Source organism: Archocentrus centrarchus, chromosome 5 (assembly GCF_007364275.1).
Source record: "Archocentrus centrarchus isolate MPI-CPG fArcCen1 chromosome 5, fArcCen1, whole genome shotgun sequence".
Taxonomy (NCBI): Eukaryota; Metazoa; Chordata; class Actinopteri; order Cichliformes; family Cichlidae; genus Archocentrus; species Archocentrus centrarchus.
In genome coordinates this window covers 22,814,453-22,831,770 of record NC_044350.1, presented here as the reverse complement: position 1 = coordinate 22,831,770, position 17,318 = coordinate 22,814,453, and the positions used below count along the sequence as shown (strand labels likewise).

The 17,318-nt window shown below is 38.7% G+C and overlaps 1 protein-coding gene across 1 annotated transcript in view; it reads left to right on the top strand.

Moving 5' to 3' along the window:
* megf6b (multiple EGF-like-domains 6b) overlaps positions 1 to 17,318 on the top strand; it is a 59,762-nt gene that overhangs the window by 24,039 nt on the left and 18,405 nt on the right. Inside the window, 3 exon segments of the mRNA XM_030729164.1 lie at positions 5,746 to 5,868; positions 13,235 to 13,357; positions 16,501 to 16,626. Coding sequence (XP_030585024.1) covers positions 5,746 to 5,868; positions 13,235 to 13,357; positions 16,501 to 16,626 — 372 coding nt within the window.

The window sequence follows — 17,318 nt, the reverse complement described above, 5'->3', positions numbered from 1 at the left end:
CCAGCAGGGTTTTAGATCAGGGCCCTAAAAGGAAAAAGCTTAGTGATATCCACAGCATCCCCCCCCACCCCTCCTGATCTTTTGTCAATGTTGCAGTTTTCCAGCCTGTGACCCCTCAAGATAATATCATAGGTCTGGTGGTTTTCTTTGGCACAGCTAGCCCCTCTTGGTCTGTCGAGACATGAGCCTCAACCTTCTGGGAGCAGTGGTCATCCTTATCTGAGGAAGTTGCACGAAACAGCACAAAAATGTAAAGCTGAAGCGTTGCTGCAGCTGAACTTGCTGAGGCATAATCAAAAGTTTTAGAGGAGATTTTCTTATTTCTCATCCTTTACTAGATGCTTTAGCACAGTGTCCACTGCAAGGAAAGAGGCAGTTTTTATACACTTTCAAAGATGTTTGTTTTAATTAGAATTCAGTTGCAAGGAGACATAACAGCTCAGTTTGGCTCTCACAGTGATGTAGCAATGACTGTGTTGCCTTCACAGAACAATGCACAGAAACTCCACCTTAATTTATACAGAAAGAGGTTAGACGATTAGAAACACTTCCAAGGTTTGCCTAAAAATGGTTTAAATGTCCTATGCTCTGGTTGTCTTGTAGTCAGTTTAGTTAGCTGATAATGGGTTGGATAAGAGAGAAACAATAAAAAAAATGTATTTACCTGATAAAATAGTGCCTCTGCTCTCTTCTCTTTAAGGTTAATGTTATGTTTTATGAAAAAAAAAAGTCTTTTCATAGTGTTAGAGGAGATGGTCTTGGTTTCAGCTAAAGTGGCTCATTTCTATAAACATCAGGAAGCCTTAAAAACACTGCAATAAAATAGCTAACCACTAACAACAGCCTTCAAAATTAGCATTCAGTTATATCAGCTCTTCTATGTTCGAGTACTAACTAAAACTAAACACTATTGCTGGGCTGATTTGAAAGTAAACCATGGTAAATTAAATATATGTTGTTTTTAGACTTCTAGGATATACTTTTTTTTTTTAATTTTCCATCAGAAAATATCTTTACCCAGTGAAAGCTCCACAACTCTACAAGAACAGCCTTGGATGATAGTAATGGTAATCCTGAAATTCAATAAGCCTCTGTGTCCACATCAGTACACTTGAGTGAGATTGGAAAAACTCTAGGAAAAACTGGTATTTGTACTTTAGCCTTATCAAATGGCAGAAATGAGTGTCCTTCAAAGTATGTCTGTGCCCCTCCTTAGAGACAGGGCGAGGAGATCGATCATTCTAGAGGGGCTCAGAGTAGAGCTGCTACTCCTCCACATTTAAAGGTACAGTTGAGGTTGCTTGGGCAACTCCCTAGGATGCCTCCTTAGCACCTTGGAGGCAAGGTGTTTTGGACATGTCCTACCAGGAAAATTATGGAGAGATTATGTCTCTTGGCTGGCTTGGGAACACCCTGGGATGAGCTGGAGGAGGTGGCCGGGCAAAGGTAGTTCTGGGCTTCTATGCTTAGAGTGACCCAGACCTGAATTAGTGGCAGAGGATGGATGATCTTATCAAAGCTTATAATTTGAAAGTAAACAGCAGCCTTATTCTAATGAACCAGTAACCACTGATTTTATTGAACCTGTTCTAAAACTTCTCAGTGCAGCTTTGCCAAATTTGATGAAACAGAAATGAAAACCAACCATATGAGATGTGACTTGTCATGTTGCTACATGGGGGCTTCTTCTGTGCTTTTCCCAGACTCTCAGATGCCAGAGTATATATTTAACCTGTCACATTAGCAACTTGAGATTGGCACTTTCTGTATAAACCTGCCCCTGGAGGGGAAATGGGGTATTGTTTTTGATCTGTTTGTCCATTTGTTGGTTTGTTGGTTTGTTTTTTAACAGTTTTAACAAACAGTTTTGCTGCAAAAAACATTGCAGCAAAACTATCAGTCTGATTTGTACAAAATTTGCACGAAAGATGGCCAATGACCCCCTAGATCACATGAATATAATTTTGCCATAATTGGGTCAAGGTCAGCGGTCAGCGGCCAAGTTTTTTGCAAAATCTTGAACACGATAACTCCAAAACAATGTAAGGTGGGATGTGCAAACTCACACCAACAAGTTTGAATCTTAGCAATCTTAGCAACCTCAAGGTCACAGGTCAAGTTTTCTGAACATTTTGTAAACACAATAACTCAAGAACGATGGAACCTAAAATGTTCAAATTCAGATCAGTAAATGCATCTATTAAGTTCTCGCCATAATGCCAATCATAGAAAGTGACAGTATTCTCAGTGGCTTATATTTATTTTGATTTTAGCATTTCTTGTTCCTGGTTCTTACTTAGCCATTTGCAAGTCACTAAGGCTCATATGCAGGCCATTAAGATCTACTGAGACCTCATAATTATGTGTTCTAGTACTTGTGCTTTCAGGGGATTTGTGCTACCTAAAGATTGTACTGCCAGGAGGCTGAGGGGTAGCACTGGTGGCTGACAGTCATTGAAAGCATCTTTCATGCTTAAATTTGGTTTGAAAACGAAACTATCCAATTCAGATTCTGGATTTGTAGGCTACTTGAATTTAACACATTAAACTCCATTTACAAAATGAAAGTTATTTTAGTTCAACTTTTTAAACCTTGGGAAATTATGGGCATGGACAATATGACCTATAATGTGTTAACTCAGTGAGTCAGTGTTTGGAGAGTGACAACATTCAAATCAGCTTAAACATCTGCCAGGGGCAGGGTTTGTGGGCACCACTTGTTTTAAAATGTTTTATGGACAAAACAATTAAAGGAACTGATATTATATCTTTTTTCTTTTCTTTTTTTTTTTCTCAAAAGGAAGATATGACTGATTATCTCATCTAACTCCCTGAATATGATCACTCCCATAATGCTGGCCTATTCTTAGAACTGATATAATTAATAATAACTAATTGATAATAAAGCTGCTTATAGGACAGCAGTTGTTAATTACCGTCCTATAAATTTCATAAAGATTTAGATTTGTGTGAGATACCTGCAATCATGTTTGATATGAACATTACCTGAATAATCTTTTTTTAATCAAATTTCAAGTTATTTTTGGTGCCAATTCACTGATTCTAAAATTGACATGATTGGTTTATCTCTGGCTAAGAGAAGCGTGTGTCGTATAACTTACATATCTAAACATCTGCCATATGGTGAAATCATCTCACGAGATCCCCCACAGTGCGGGTTTAACCCTGAGCGCTGCCCTTTGACCGAGGGCATAAGTTGGGCTGCAGACACACCATCATGCTCCAGGCATCTGATCTCATTTTGGAAAAATATGCACACTGACCCCACATATTCATCCCCACCACAAAGGCGCAGATGAAACCTCAGTGATGTGATGTTCACGGGAAGGCGTTGATCTTTAAACTCTTCCCTGCTTAAAAGTCGGCTACAGCTCTTGTTTCGCACCCTTGTGGTGTCTGCTACCTCTGCTGGAGGTTCAGTCTGGTGACAGTTTGATGGATGAGTTAGAGCGAATTGGAAAAAAAAAAAAAAAAAAAACTCAACCCCTTTTACCTTAAAGTAGGTCTATAATCTTTGTTTCAAACCCCAGATTCAGCTCAGAGGTCACTGACTTTAAAATTCTGAATCATTTTTATGGCTGGTATTTTTTAGGGGTTTTGTATTAAGCTAACTTTAGTATGAACAGCATCATAGAGATGTTGGTGTTTCATAACTACTGTTTTTAAAAATATTCTCCATTGCAAAAGGAAAAAAACATACAGTGCTTAATATTTATACATCTAAAATGTAATTAAAGGTCAGGACAAAGCTTCATTTCTGTGCACAGCCCGTGCATAGTCTTACACATTTATTTTTTGCTTTTTCCCAGATATTGTTTTGGACTCATTAAAACTGAATACCTGAAAACACGGTACTTTATTGATCCACTGAAGACATTCAGTCTTCCATTGCTGCTTTGTGTGTTCTCCTCATGACCCGTTGCAGTTCCACATTCCTGCTCTCTTATTGGGCAGAAAGACTTGGAGAATGACGAGCATGACACTGACCCTGCTCAAGCTGCCACAGGTGTGTGGCCTCAGGGGAGGAGGTCTCTTCACACAACAAAAACATGTTCATGGTCTTACAGCCTCAGTCCTCAGTCCTAACCTTGACTTCAGGTCACATTCTGCTCTATGAAAATCACGAACCTGGTTGTTTTCTGCCATTTACACAGGCCATATTTTGCAGGTTAAACGAACTGTAGCAAAAGGCAGACGCTCTCTCTTACCCCAGGACCCAGTCACATTAATTTAAGCTCTTGTGATGTAGGTCCCAAATAAAAGTTGGTAAAGATCACAAATTGGGTCGTTAGGTGTACTGAAAGATCGGTGTAATAAACTGATTATAAATTATGTTTCATTGTATAATAAAATTGTATTAATGTTAAAAGTGACATCTCATTGCCAAAAGAAAGAGTTCTCCATTTTAGTTTCCAGATGTTGTAAACTGAGAGGGAAATCGTTTAATTGGCCAGTTAGACGCTGGCACCGCAATGTAGCAAAATTTGCTAGAAAAGGGGAAAAAGCTCTATAAAGCAATTTTCTCTGCATTCATTGTCTTCTAACTGTACAGTAACTCTCCTCTTTTTATGAACATGGAGAAAGTTTACAAGGTGTTGCGTGCCAAGTGAATGTTCCTCTTTAATTTTCTCTGTGGCTTTCAGTTTTCAGTCCAAGATTCCTTTTGCTGGCATGGCAAGTAAAACACCCAATGTCATGAGATATAAAAGTCTGCTCTGAGCATGATCTCTCCTGACAATGCTCCATATGAACAAAATTTAATGGTAATGCAGTGAATGCGCATCTGTGTCCTGAAACTGGTGTAAACCAAATAATCTGTTACACATTATTCCCTTTATTTTCAATTTTAAAGTCTCCTCATTATGTGGAATCTCTGCTGCTCCTATTATGATATGCTGGACTGTCAGCACCTGCATCTGACCCTGGTCATTACGGGTAGTTTGGGAACTGGAGGGAAAGATTTTATCTTGTGTAGCTGATGACAGGTTTGGCAGCGTGTTTAACGAGTGGAAATGAAATGGAAAGCTGTGAGCTCTTGTGGAAGTGTTTTGGATGTTCTGCATGAACCAGGAGAAATGCTTGCCCTGGTTCATGTTGGAGTAGGTTTGCAGGGAAGAGTCAATGAGGACAACTTATTACTGCTTCATATTTCCATTTGTTCCACTTAATTAATCACTGGATATATTTTAATTCTGTTTCTTGATATATTCTACTTTTTTTTTTTCATTTTTTCCTTCAAGTTGGTACCAAGAAACAAATTTAAGGATGGAAAGAGTGCACAAAGTTTACCGCAGTGATTTTCTTACAGTTCCAGGCACTTGAGTACTTTTGACACATCCAAATTTATTCATGCAAGATATTTAAAACACAATAAACCAACATGAAAAGGAAGTCACAATGTCTCATTCTCAAAGAAGCATAATCCTGTTTTATGTAAGACACTGTTTCAGTGCAGCCTTTTATTTAGCGTGTTTTTTTTAACCTTCTTTTCTTCTTTCTCAAAGTTGTAACTTTGGTTCAAATGAATAATAATAAACTTTATTATATAGCACCTTTTAAAACAAAGTGCTTCACAAGACACAATAGAACACAGTGATAAAACTTTAAAAAGATAAAGGTGAAAAAAACAGATGGGGGAATACTGGCAGCACAAGGACATTAAAAGGGAGGAATGAGGAGTCCATAAATGTTGGATGAACTTTGTTGTAATTTTTTCCTTCTCAGATGTGAATGAATGTGAGGAGACCAATGGAGGCTGTGAAGCTCTCTGCTGTAACACCATTGGAAGCTTCTACTGCAGGTGCCCTCCCGGACAGAAACTGAATGAAGATGGCAAAACATGTCAAGGTCAGTGTGGTGTTTAAAGGGGCTCTTCAGGAATGAAACAGGCTTCACAAATGCATTTATGCCACATTACTTGTCAGGACGTCCACACAGGAAGCAATTTGGAGAGACCATAGAAAGTCAATAACACGACGCAACCTCAAGCAACTAGAAGTGAAATAACCAATTACCAATGAGAGCTCATGATTCTGTTGATTGACATAACAAGCAATGAACAAATTGCTTCTTGTGTGGCTACCTCTTAACAGATTCGGTCTCTTAAAACAGTTGTATGATGTCTTCTGTGGCTCTGGAGAGAGATTCTTAAAGTCTGAGAAGTAAGAGAATAGCATCAACGTGGCTACCAGAGGCCATAGAAAGTCCGTGACATTCAGGGACATCAGGTGACAATCGGGGAAATAACTGCTGGCGACTTGAAGTGGGCGAGCTAAAAGTTTCTGATCTTCAAGGCGAATGTAGAAACTACCAATGACAGTGAAGGACATTGTTGACTGACAGGGTGGTAAATACATTACAGGGTTACCCAGGCAATTTGAGCCTGGAATGTCCACTAGCAATTAACTGTGGGTGATAGTGACAGGCGACAAGTGAAATGCTTCCTGTGTGGGCACCCCTTTCTGGTAGTTTTGATTGTGTTTACTCCACAGTCAGGTCATATAAAAAATGCTCTTGGGATAAATTATGGAAGCTAGAGGATTGAGAATGCCTGAAAATCACATTTTGGCCTTCACCATGTATATCAGTCGCTTGTTATTACCCTCTTTAATATCTATATTGGGCACAAATGGTGTTGTGATCTGTAGGTTGGTGGTTTTAGCTCCTTAGTTTCTACCAATGAGGTGCCATTGAGCAAGCCTTTAACCCTCAGACTGTGACTATGCTTCAAATTATTTATTGAAAAAGAAATATTCAATGCATTTTATTAGTTAAACTGTACTTGGAAATATCACCTCATGCCAAAACAATCTACTTATCAACTCAAGTGAATCACAGTATCAGCTATTTTTAAATTCCAGACTGTAGATGATAAAATGATCTTGATATTTGCTCTTTCATGACTCAGTACCTGTAGAACAAAAAAAAAAAAAAACAAGCAGCTGCCATTCTATCATGAAGCCCGGTATCTCTGCCCAGTATCTCATCAAAATGATATTTTGCCATGAGATTTGTTTTCACTCCATGATAGTTTCTGGTTAGGAAATCTCTGCTAGTCCTTTAATCAGAATAATGAATCCTGTGTGCACCAGCCAAGCCTAGAGGAGAGACGCTGGAGTGCTCCGTGATACGGCTGCAGGAGGAACCAGTGAGAGATCTGATCCAGGTCACGGTTATTAGGAGAGCTGATGTGAACATCACAGCTGGCTTTCATAGCTGTCTGCCTTAGCCACTGGTGTATATTGGAGAAAAACAGCTACCCTCAGCATTAATGTCCTAATTGCCTGTAATTGACGGGGTATTAACAGAGGAAAAGAAGCTGTCTGGAAGCTTTCGATGTTGATGCTTTAGACGTTTATAGTTAGAGTTGTGTGTGTCTCTTGTGCCTGTGGAAGTGATCTGCTTTTCATTTACTTGACAGCCTGAAGCGCAGAGGGCTGTAGAAGTGCATGGGTCCAGATGAGAGACAAGCCATTGAGTTAGCTTTTCACATACACTTTCTATAAAAGAGGGCCATATGTATGGAAAGAACTTGCCTTAAACCTTCTTGCCTTAAACCGTTACCTGGTGGCAAAAAAAAGGTGACAAAACGGCCATGCTGCTCACTATTGTAATGAGTTCATGGTTTGATCAGTAATCTCAAGTCTCACTTAATACATTATGACAACATTTAATAAATTATTGTATGATTCATGCAACAATTTTTATTCTTCTTATTTATATGTGTGTGTATATATGGTTGCAGGTACAAAATACATTTCACTGTGCATTGTACTGTGTATAACTGTGCATGTGACAATAACACTATCTTATCTTATCTTATCTTATCTTATCTAACATCATTTGTTTCTCCGTGAAATCCAGCACCCACCTGTGAAGTCTGATTTTAAAAAACAAGAGCAGTGGGTGGCATCAGGGTATCCACGTCCATCCATTTTGTATAGTCTATGGCTCTCAAGAATAAATCACCAAGATTGTAAACAACTGTGTTAGTACATTGGGCAATCTTGTTTTAAACAGGCTTTATTTGTTTAAATCTGGCAACATGCTTACATTTCTTTTTATTTATTTGTTATGACTGTGCAGGTCTGACACAAATGGTGCACAGAGAGCCAGCAGTAACAGCTGTCATGTTGAGCGCTGTAGTGTCGACATTCTAGCTGACACGTCATGTTAACTTTTAAGCTCGGACCATTGCAAACTGGAAGGTGGGAGTAATACTTGGCACTTGCAGGATAATCACAAACCAAAATCAACAGGTACTAGATGCCCATGCTAACCCCGAGAACAGAGCACTTACTGTAAAGATTATTTTTAAAGGAAAACATCTCAGTGTTGCCAAGTCTCTCTTTACTGGTACTTCATCCACATTTCTTTGTTTTTTTTTACTCTGGTGAGTTTTTTTTTTCTTTAACAGTTATGGCTCTGAGCCTATTATCTGTATTCCTTACTTAATCAGGCAGCTTTTCTTCTGTACCTGCCTGGCAATCATTGTCCCAATGATTTATTGCTCAAATATGTTTGCATGTGGATTCACAAACACAAGATTGTGTACTTCTGGGTACTTCTCAGATTCTCGCACAGGTTTAAGCTACAGAGACCTGAAGTCTGCATAATTAAAAAGAAGTCATAAGGTTCAAATTGAAGAAGAAGCTTCTTGAGATCATTCTCCTTGGAAATGGGGGATGGGATGCTGATCATGAAGATGATTTTGCACTTTTTAAGTTCTATACGGTGCTGTTGTGGTCGTGCTGCAGTGTTTGTGTGTGTTGGCATCAGATGAAAGAGCACAGTAGCTCTGCTATCGAATAGTCCATAAGATGCATTCCTTTCTCAGATGTTTGGATTGAAAAAACTGAATTTGACTTCTGGCGCTCATCAAATTTGACGTTCCTTTGGTGACAGATTTTTTTGATACATGTCAATATCAAAAGAAAAATATGTTAGTCAGCACATCCTTTAGACAATTCACATTCTTTCTTCACCTGAGTTATGAGCCCTCATAAATCCTCACTTTTACACACATAATATTCTTTGAAGAAATGTGAAAATACAGTGGCTGAGGAGTAAAATGAGGGAGAGAAATCAATCACTGTTGGCTTGTGAAATACAGATTTTTTTTTTTGTCTGTGTTGTTAATACAGTACTGATACACTCTCTGTATAGGCTGGGATTGAAAGGGAAGTGTGGGGACGAGTGGGAGAGAGAAAAAGGAGGGAGAGGAGGATCTATGATGTGATGGACATTGGGCTTTGGTGGATGGGAGGGTGAAACAGAGAGGGAGATGGAGGGAGGGGAAAAGAAAATTCAGGAGACAGAGTGAAAAAGAAGTGCTCACCATGTTATTTTAGACCACTCTTTACTGGAGCATGGTCATTTATTTTAATAAAACATAGGGTTAACAAAACTTAAAAATGTTGACAATAGATGTTTTGCAATAGATCTTTGGGCATTTCTAAAGTCAGATTTTTTTTTTCTATTTTAAATGATTTTTGATTTACTTTAGCCCAGCCATGGCTTTGTCACCAGGATTTTGGATTTTGTTTTTGGTGGTCACTGCAACGGTGGTATGTCTGACATCGCTGCAACTATCCATACAGTTACTATAGGAGGATTGCTATAGGCCACACTGTTACCATGGATCCATGGCTACAACTTTGGCTAACTGGCTGCAGGTAAGTGATAATTGCTGAGATAAATGCAGATGAAGCGGTGTCAGCAGCTCTAATGCTGACTTTGAAATAATAAAAAAAAAAACAGAAATTTATTTAACACACCTTCATGTTATTTACAATTAATGTATTTGCATCACATTCCAGAAAATTCAAACACTGGCATTTCTCTTTGAGACTTTAAGCACATTTTGTTTTTAGGGCTAAGTTGTTATGTAGGGAGTTCACAGTAAGCAGGAGGGAGTTAATCCATCTCACTGATAATGTGTCTGCTAAATTTATCTCTGATAAATGCTTCACTTTTATCAGCACACAAAAAAATGAACTGTAAATCCTGAAAGATGTTTGTAATGCTAACACAGAACAAGCCTGGAGGCTCTCAGTATATAGGTCAGTATTAATGTGGCTGAATATATCTTTTTATGTTTGTAATGACTACTGAGGGATAAATGCACATGATGAAGCATGTATTACATTTACATTTAATATAACAACATTGCTGATAATCGCTGTGGTTTTTTATGTTTCTTAGATGTAATTCTTAGAAATAAGTTAACTTTTCAAAAATAATTTTTCTAATGTGCAAAAAAAAAAAAAGAATCACCTTTCCTAAATGGACCAAAATCATTTTCCATGAAGACAACACCGTGCTGTAGGTAGCTACAGGCGGAGAATTAATATACCCTGTTTAAAAGCCAAGGGCTGTTGAGGCTTTGGCTGGAGATCGAGGAGGAGCATGTTCTGGATGTGGAAAGCAGGCTGGAGGAGAGACTGTGTGCTGCAGTCGGCAGAGTAACAGCAGCTCCACAGAGTTGGTCCCATTTCATGAAAAACCCAAACTAAAGGACAACATTGCAGCGTGGATGGAAAAATGAAAGGAAGTGGTCCTGCCAGCTTTTTAGGGTAAATGAAGCTGAGTTGGCAGCAGGGAGAGCAAGAAGATGAAGTTTAGAACCATTTTTTTCTGTTCCAGGCAGTAGAGCTGAAGATGCTGTGGGATACGACTGACAGTGGATAAGTTCAGCTGAAGGATATTGCTATAATTCAGCTTCTTGGGTCGGTTTTATAAGAACCATTAAGCGTGTGGATTTTAGTCCCTTTATGCTCACAGCCTTCATTTATGTTCTTTATTCTAATCATGTTCTGGTTTTTATTATCCTTTTTTTTTATCATAATAACCACTGAGATTTCAAAATTTACAACATAACTTTCCACCATCATGTCCTATAACATCCCGGTGACAGATTTGGGGTTTTTGTAAAGACCTAATTTATGTGTCAAGAGTCTGCACTGTGGAAACATGAATACTGTGATGTGATGGTGTTCACTGTGAAGCTCAGCTTTGGATTGTCCGACTGCCACGCTGCCTCTATAACACACAGTGTGACATGAGCACATGGAGACCAAATTTTCTTTTGGAGATTCATATTCAAACGTCTCTCCACGGACCACAAAACTACCTTAGCTGCCATAATCAATATTTTTACATATTGTACTAAAAGACTTGGTGAGCGTCTAATGTGAAATGGGTCACTTGCACACATGATCCCAGATTCAAAACCCAGCTCTGCAGTTCCCCTCAGGTCTATTAATAGTAGTAGTTTCTTTCAGAGAGTTCAGCTGCAGCTGTTTTGTTTAGTTGGCCAGCAATATTCATTTTCAGCACAACAGGCAGCTGTTTTCAGTGAAAAAGCTCTAATAAGCCACGGTAGTTGTAGATGGTGAACATATTGAACCATTTATCATTTACAGATATCCCTTAGGAGTATGTGAGAACTAAATGCAACAGAAAGTGAATACTGAACATTAATTCACCAGATGAGCAGAAATAAACAGTCTGTTTAATCCCAACATGATCTTTTCCTCTAACCAAGTACTTCAGCTGCCAAAATCTAACCAAATTTGTCACCTATACATCTTCTTCCATTTATCCAATTCAGGGTCTCTCATAATTAGCAAATGCTTTAACACAAAGTCTGGCATTTCAACCTAAAAGGTAATAATATATAGGACCAATAAAAAGGATGGCTGATAATGTTGCACATACATTTGGAGTGTGTTCTGTATGTTTGCAGTTCAGAGTTCTTAGGTTGTGTTTGAGTCTGATTGTTCTGGTCTTCGGTGATCTGTATCAATTCCCAGAGGGTAGTGGCTCAAATAGAGGGTATCCTGGGTGAGTGAAGTCTCTGGTGATGGCTAAGGCTCTGCTGGTGTAGCGGGTGTTAACCACCTCATCCAGTGAGAGGAGAGAACAGACGTGCACCGCCATCTCAAGAAGCTTATCTAAGAACTGTGGGAATCATTGCATAGCAAAGCCAGATATAGACGCATCTGTATATATGTATTTATGTGCAAATCTTTTTTCTCACTTAAGGAATGAGACACTCTTTATTCTTTTTAATGATGATGGAGGGTTTGTGCCTTTAATGTTTAAAAGTTATCTCTAGATTTTATTTATATTTAACTGTTTTACAACACTGCTTGAAGACCAAATGTGTGGTATGTGAAATAAGGCAGTCGAATATGACGCTAATTAAATAAAACTAATATTTATCTTCAGTAAATTAAAATAATCAGCTAGTTTTGGAAAAGCTTTAGAAAACTCATTTTAAAGGAATTCCAGGAATTCTGAAATAGTTCTTTCTGAAGAGCTGCCTGAGGTCAGGACTGTTCCGAACGGCACATTTCTCAACCAGACATTTAACTTGGCACAGAATGATGGTATTTTACGATGTGTGTCGGCTTTTTACAGGCAATCAGTCGGCAGCCAAAATACATTCACACTCCCCTTCTTAATGTGTCACGTCACTGTTGCAGTCAGCAACATTTCCAGTAACTATACTGTGAAAATTCTAGTAATATAAAGCTGATGATTCTAGTAATATTAAAGCAAACGGGTGACTTGTCACCAGTCTGGGGGGTGGGGAGGTAGGGTGGGGTGGTTTGAGTTAACATCCTACAGAACCACAAACAGACTTCTTAACGTCTGCTGTGGAAAACAAACAATTTTTTTTGTGTGTCTTAGAACGTGTTTAAAACGTGGTTTGTTTCATTAGAAATCTGGTCACACTGTGACGGATTGTGTTTCTCTCACCACTGCTTTCTCAGATGAAGAACCCCCTTCTTTGTTGCTTACAATCCACACGCTCGGCTGAGAGGAATGTGTATGTTTTGCATCGTCCACTTTAACTTTCCATATGTTTGTTCACCCGAGGGGCTTTGACAAGAAGGGCAGGAATTTAATTTGGTTTTAAATGTTTGGTCGTTGTTACCACATGGGGGAATTTGTTTGTTTGAGCCTGCCAACACACTTGTAAAATACTTTCCCTTCCATCCATCACCTCCTCCTTTCTTCTTGAGGTACATCTTTACCCTAAAACCTATATTATTCCTCTCTCAGCTTGGCATCTCATCTGGTTTTATTCTGGTAACCTTTTTTTTTTTCATAATGAGAGGATTTATTTAAATTGCACTCATTTCTCTCCCATTGCTCCTTTTTTCCCCTGCTTCAGTATTTCTATTGTCGCCCTCCTTTTGTGCAGATACTGATGAATGCCAGGTCCATAATGGAGGTTGCCAACATAGATGTATTAACACCAGGGGCTCCTATTATTGTGAATGTCACCCGGGCTCTCGGCTTCATGTGGACGGCCGCACCTGCCTTGGTTGAGTAATCTTAAAGCTTTGTTGTGGCTGAATAACAGAACATCAGTTAAACACTGAAAATAGCATTGCAGAATTACAGTACCATAATCTTTAAGTTTGTTGCAGGTATAATGTATAATAAATATACTGTACATCCATAAAAATGCAAGAAGTTCCAAAAAATATGAAAGTCATTCATAAAACTTTAAACAAAGTAAGACCAAGTAACGCAGTGACTAAAAGATGATGATTGGAAAAGATGTGAGGTCTCGTCCTCCATTTAATCCAATTAGAAACAGAATATGAAGACCTCCAAAGATGCTTGTTAATGTAACCTCAGTAGTTCAATACTCACATAACAATGAGGCAGTGGTTTGGGAGGAACTCAACTACTGGAACCTTCTTTGGGTCTTTGAGTATTGTTATTTTTTTTGGTCATTATTTCATTGACGTTTAGCCACATATGGTTTTTTGACATGGGTACTTAATCATCTAGACCACATTAGTAATGTTTCAGATGACCCCTTTGGTTCTGACAAAAAGCCCTATTGTGGTGTGGTTCAAATAACATTGCTGGTAAAACCACATTTAGTCAGTTCATGCAGTTTTTCCCTTCACTGAGTATCTTGTGCAAAAGACATTTTGAAGGTTTTCTTTCTTTCTTTCTTTTTTTCTGTGAGTGAATCAGGTCCAACACTTTGTCCTGGAGAACGTTTGTAGTTAGCTGCATCGATTTTCATTATTGTTTAACCATTAGGAACCTCAAAATGAGACCCTTTTGACCTTTATCATCTAAAAAAACCTAACAAACATTTAGAGATGCTAGCAGACTTGGACAGAATGCTAATGAGTAATCCACAACTCATTGTGACAACAAAACAAGATTATTTTGAAGTGTATGGTCATATATTTTAGTAAATAAACCTGTTTATGTTTTGGGTTTCTGAACCAAAAAAAAAAATCAGCCAATATATCAGATTTTTACGTCACCAAATATCGGTATCGGTCTTGAAAATCCCATATTGGTTCGGCTCTACTCTTAAAAATGTTCAGTTGCCAACTGCTTCACTAAATGTTGGTGCACTCTTCATCCTTCTAAAAATATATTGACAGTTAATTCTGTGTATCTCCGGGGTGCAAAGCGTTTAATTCTGCCTGAATTGCTTCTTGATTAGTCATCTGTCAGTAGACAGTTTTTTTTTAAGTCATTAAATGGCTCATTTTGTCCAAAAAACTCAAAGAAATCCAGGGTATAATCACAAGGACAAAGAAAAGCAGGCAGTTCTCACACTGAGTATAATTATGGTTTAGCCCCATCTCTCTGCATTCTGTGTACAAGATCTCTGTTTATAGAAATTGGTTTGAATTTGTCCTGCAGAGCTTCAGCTGGCCCTGATACACCAACTCAGTGTATTTAATGATTTGTTGCTACAGCCTTACTTGGCCAGATAAAAGTAGCTTAAGGGCACTAATATGTGCATCTTACTATTTTAACTGACATTGCTGAGTTTGCCCATATGAATCTACTTCTGCTACTCCGGCCATGCAGTAGTATTTACCATTAAGCTGTAATTGCAACTAACCAAAGTACCTTTCTTTACATGTGTTGCATAGCCTCAGAGCGCAGGGCAAAAAAAAAAGGGCGTGTGAAAGTCTGCAGTTCCATGACAAGTCTGCAAACTTTGTCCGCTGAAGTGAAGTGATTAAATGGACTTTATGCACTTTGCGCCTTAGTTTGAGAAACAGGTTTATGTTTGAGGTATCACTTACAGTGAAATATTCAAAATGAAATGAAATTGTTTAGCTTTGACAAAGTCAGAAAAAATAAAGAAGGCCCAGAGATTCACAATCCATACATTCTAAAGCACTTACAAATAAACTGACACAGTTATTATAAGTTAGAAAACTATTATGAATCCATCTTTTCCCTCCATTAAATACTGCTCTTGTCCTAACACTCACATGAGCTTCAATCCCTTCAGTCTGCGTGGCGGCCTGTCACTCGACCTGTGCGGTGCTTATTCAGTATCTGTACGCTCTTCCTGTCATATCAGATATGTTAACTCTGTGACAGTTTTTTTTTTTCAGAAATAGCTGATAGACAAAAAAAAACTATAAACCTGGATCTGGTTTCTTCATCAGGAATGTACACAGAGCGTCCTGTCTGACATTCAGAGGAAAAATCATTATGTGTTTCTTGGCTTCATAATGCAGAGTTATCTCATTTTCTTATAGAGCTCATCTGTCCCTGAGAGGCTCTCATGTGACAGCTGTTGCATTAAGAAATGACTGATTATACAACAGTTCACAAATGGACTGAGTCCAGGTGAATGCTGCTTATCTGTGATGCTGCATATCTGTCAGTTAAAACTGCAAAATGTGTCCATGCTCACAAATATATTTAGTGCTGAAATCTCGCTGTCCATTACAAGTGAGTAAACGATTATGTCAGTTTGAACTACGTGCCAAACAGAGAACGTACATACTGGATGAAGGACCACACATGGCAATCAACAAGTCAGTCTCTGTCTCTCTGTTCGTCTTATCCAGCTCTTGATCTGCCAGCAGAGGTTAGATGTATCCCACACACTTAGCGTGAAGCTGCATAATATTTGAGCTGGAAAGCACTCTGTGGTTTGACATGTGCTTGGGATGGAGGAATCTTGACTCCGGTCTGTGAGCATGAAAAACAGAGCCTTTGAGAACACCAGGCTGTTCACGCCTCAACCTGTTTTTTTTGTTTTTTTTTCTTTGAAGAGATCCAGATTGATCTGTTGCTACAAAGAGGGGAGACTCAGACAAGGAGGACTACTGAGCTCGCGTTGCTCTCGGCCTCATCAGCATATGCTTGCTGTCCACCGCAGGCACCCTGCCATTCAAGTCACTCCTGTGATTTTTGGTGTTTCTGTTGTGATGGATCTCTCATTGCTCAAAGCATAACAATTCTCTGAGGTGTTCTCTGTGAGTCTCTGAGTGTAGGAATGTCAGTATTGTGACCTCTTTAAGAAACCTAAGCTTTCTCAAGGTGTGAAATTTCAGCTACAAAGACCAACATGACAAATCACAGTGGAATGATTAGCTTCTGATTTTTATTCCCTTTATTTTGTCCTTTTATCATATCACATGTTTTTTTTTCTTTGTCTTTTGCTTTTTTTTTTTTTAGCTGTGCATTCATGTGCCATTAGCAATGGAGGATGCGAGCACTACTGTGTGCAGCAATCTGTTGCTCATTTTCGCTGCCGCTGCAAACCAAACTACGTGCTGTCGGAGGATGGCAAGCATTGCAAATGTGAGTGCCCACGCTTCTGAAGTCTGTTGTAGGAAGCACTAAAAACACATGTTTATATGACACAGTGCTAAGAACAAAACAAAACAGGGAATAATAAATTGATGGATGATGGAGGGACGCAAGCCAAGTAAAAAAAAAAAAGTACTTTGGATGATTATGAAGGTGTGATTCTGCAGATTTGATCGTACCATTAAAAACACATTGCCTGCATCTGCTGCCAATTCTAATTATCTTACAGGATGTCTCAGCTGGAATATGATTAACTGTCTTTCATGGGATAAGATATTTAATTGGAATGAGTCACAGCAGTCTGGGTTGTTTTTGTTCTCAAATTGTGTTTTGATGGCTTGCTTCTTTTAATCAGGGCCATAAAGTCAAATATGGTTCTCTGAGGGAGGGAAATTATACATATATGTATTTTAAATTGCTGTCGTCTAGATGCTTTTACTTTGTAATTGTTGGCTGCAAACAGCTTCCTTTAATTTTTGCGGAAAGGTTTTTATCCCAACTGCTGGACAGGCTTACGCAAGTTAAACACACACAACTGTGAACAGAGAATGATAAAGCACTAAGGTGGAAGTGCTGGGTGGGTTTTAAACCTCTCCACATGCTCTGCATTAAGATGCAGTTTACAATTTTCTCCTCTGCTGTGTCTGACGCGTTCCTTGCTTGATTGTCAGCATGTGGATTTG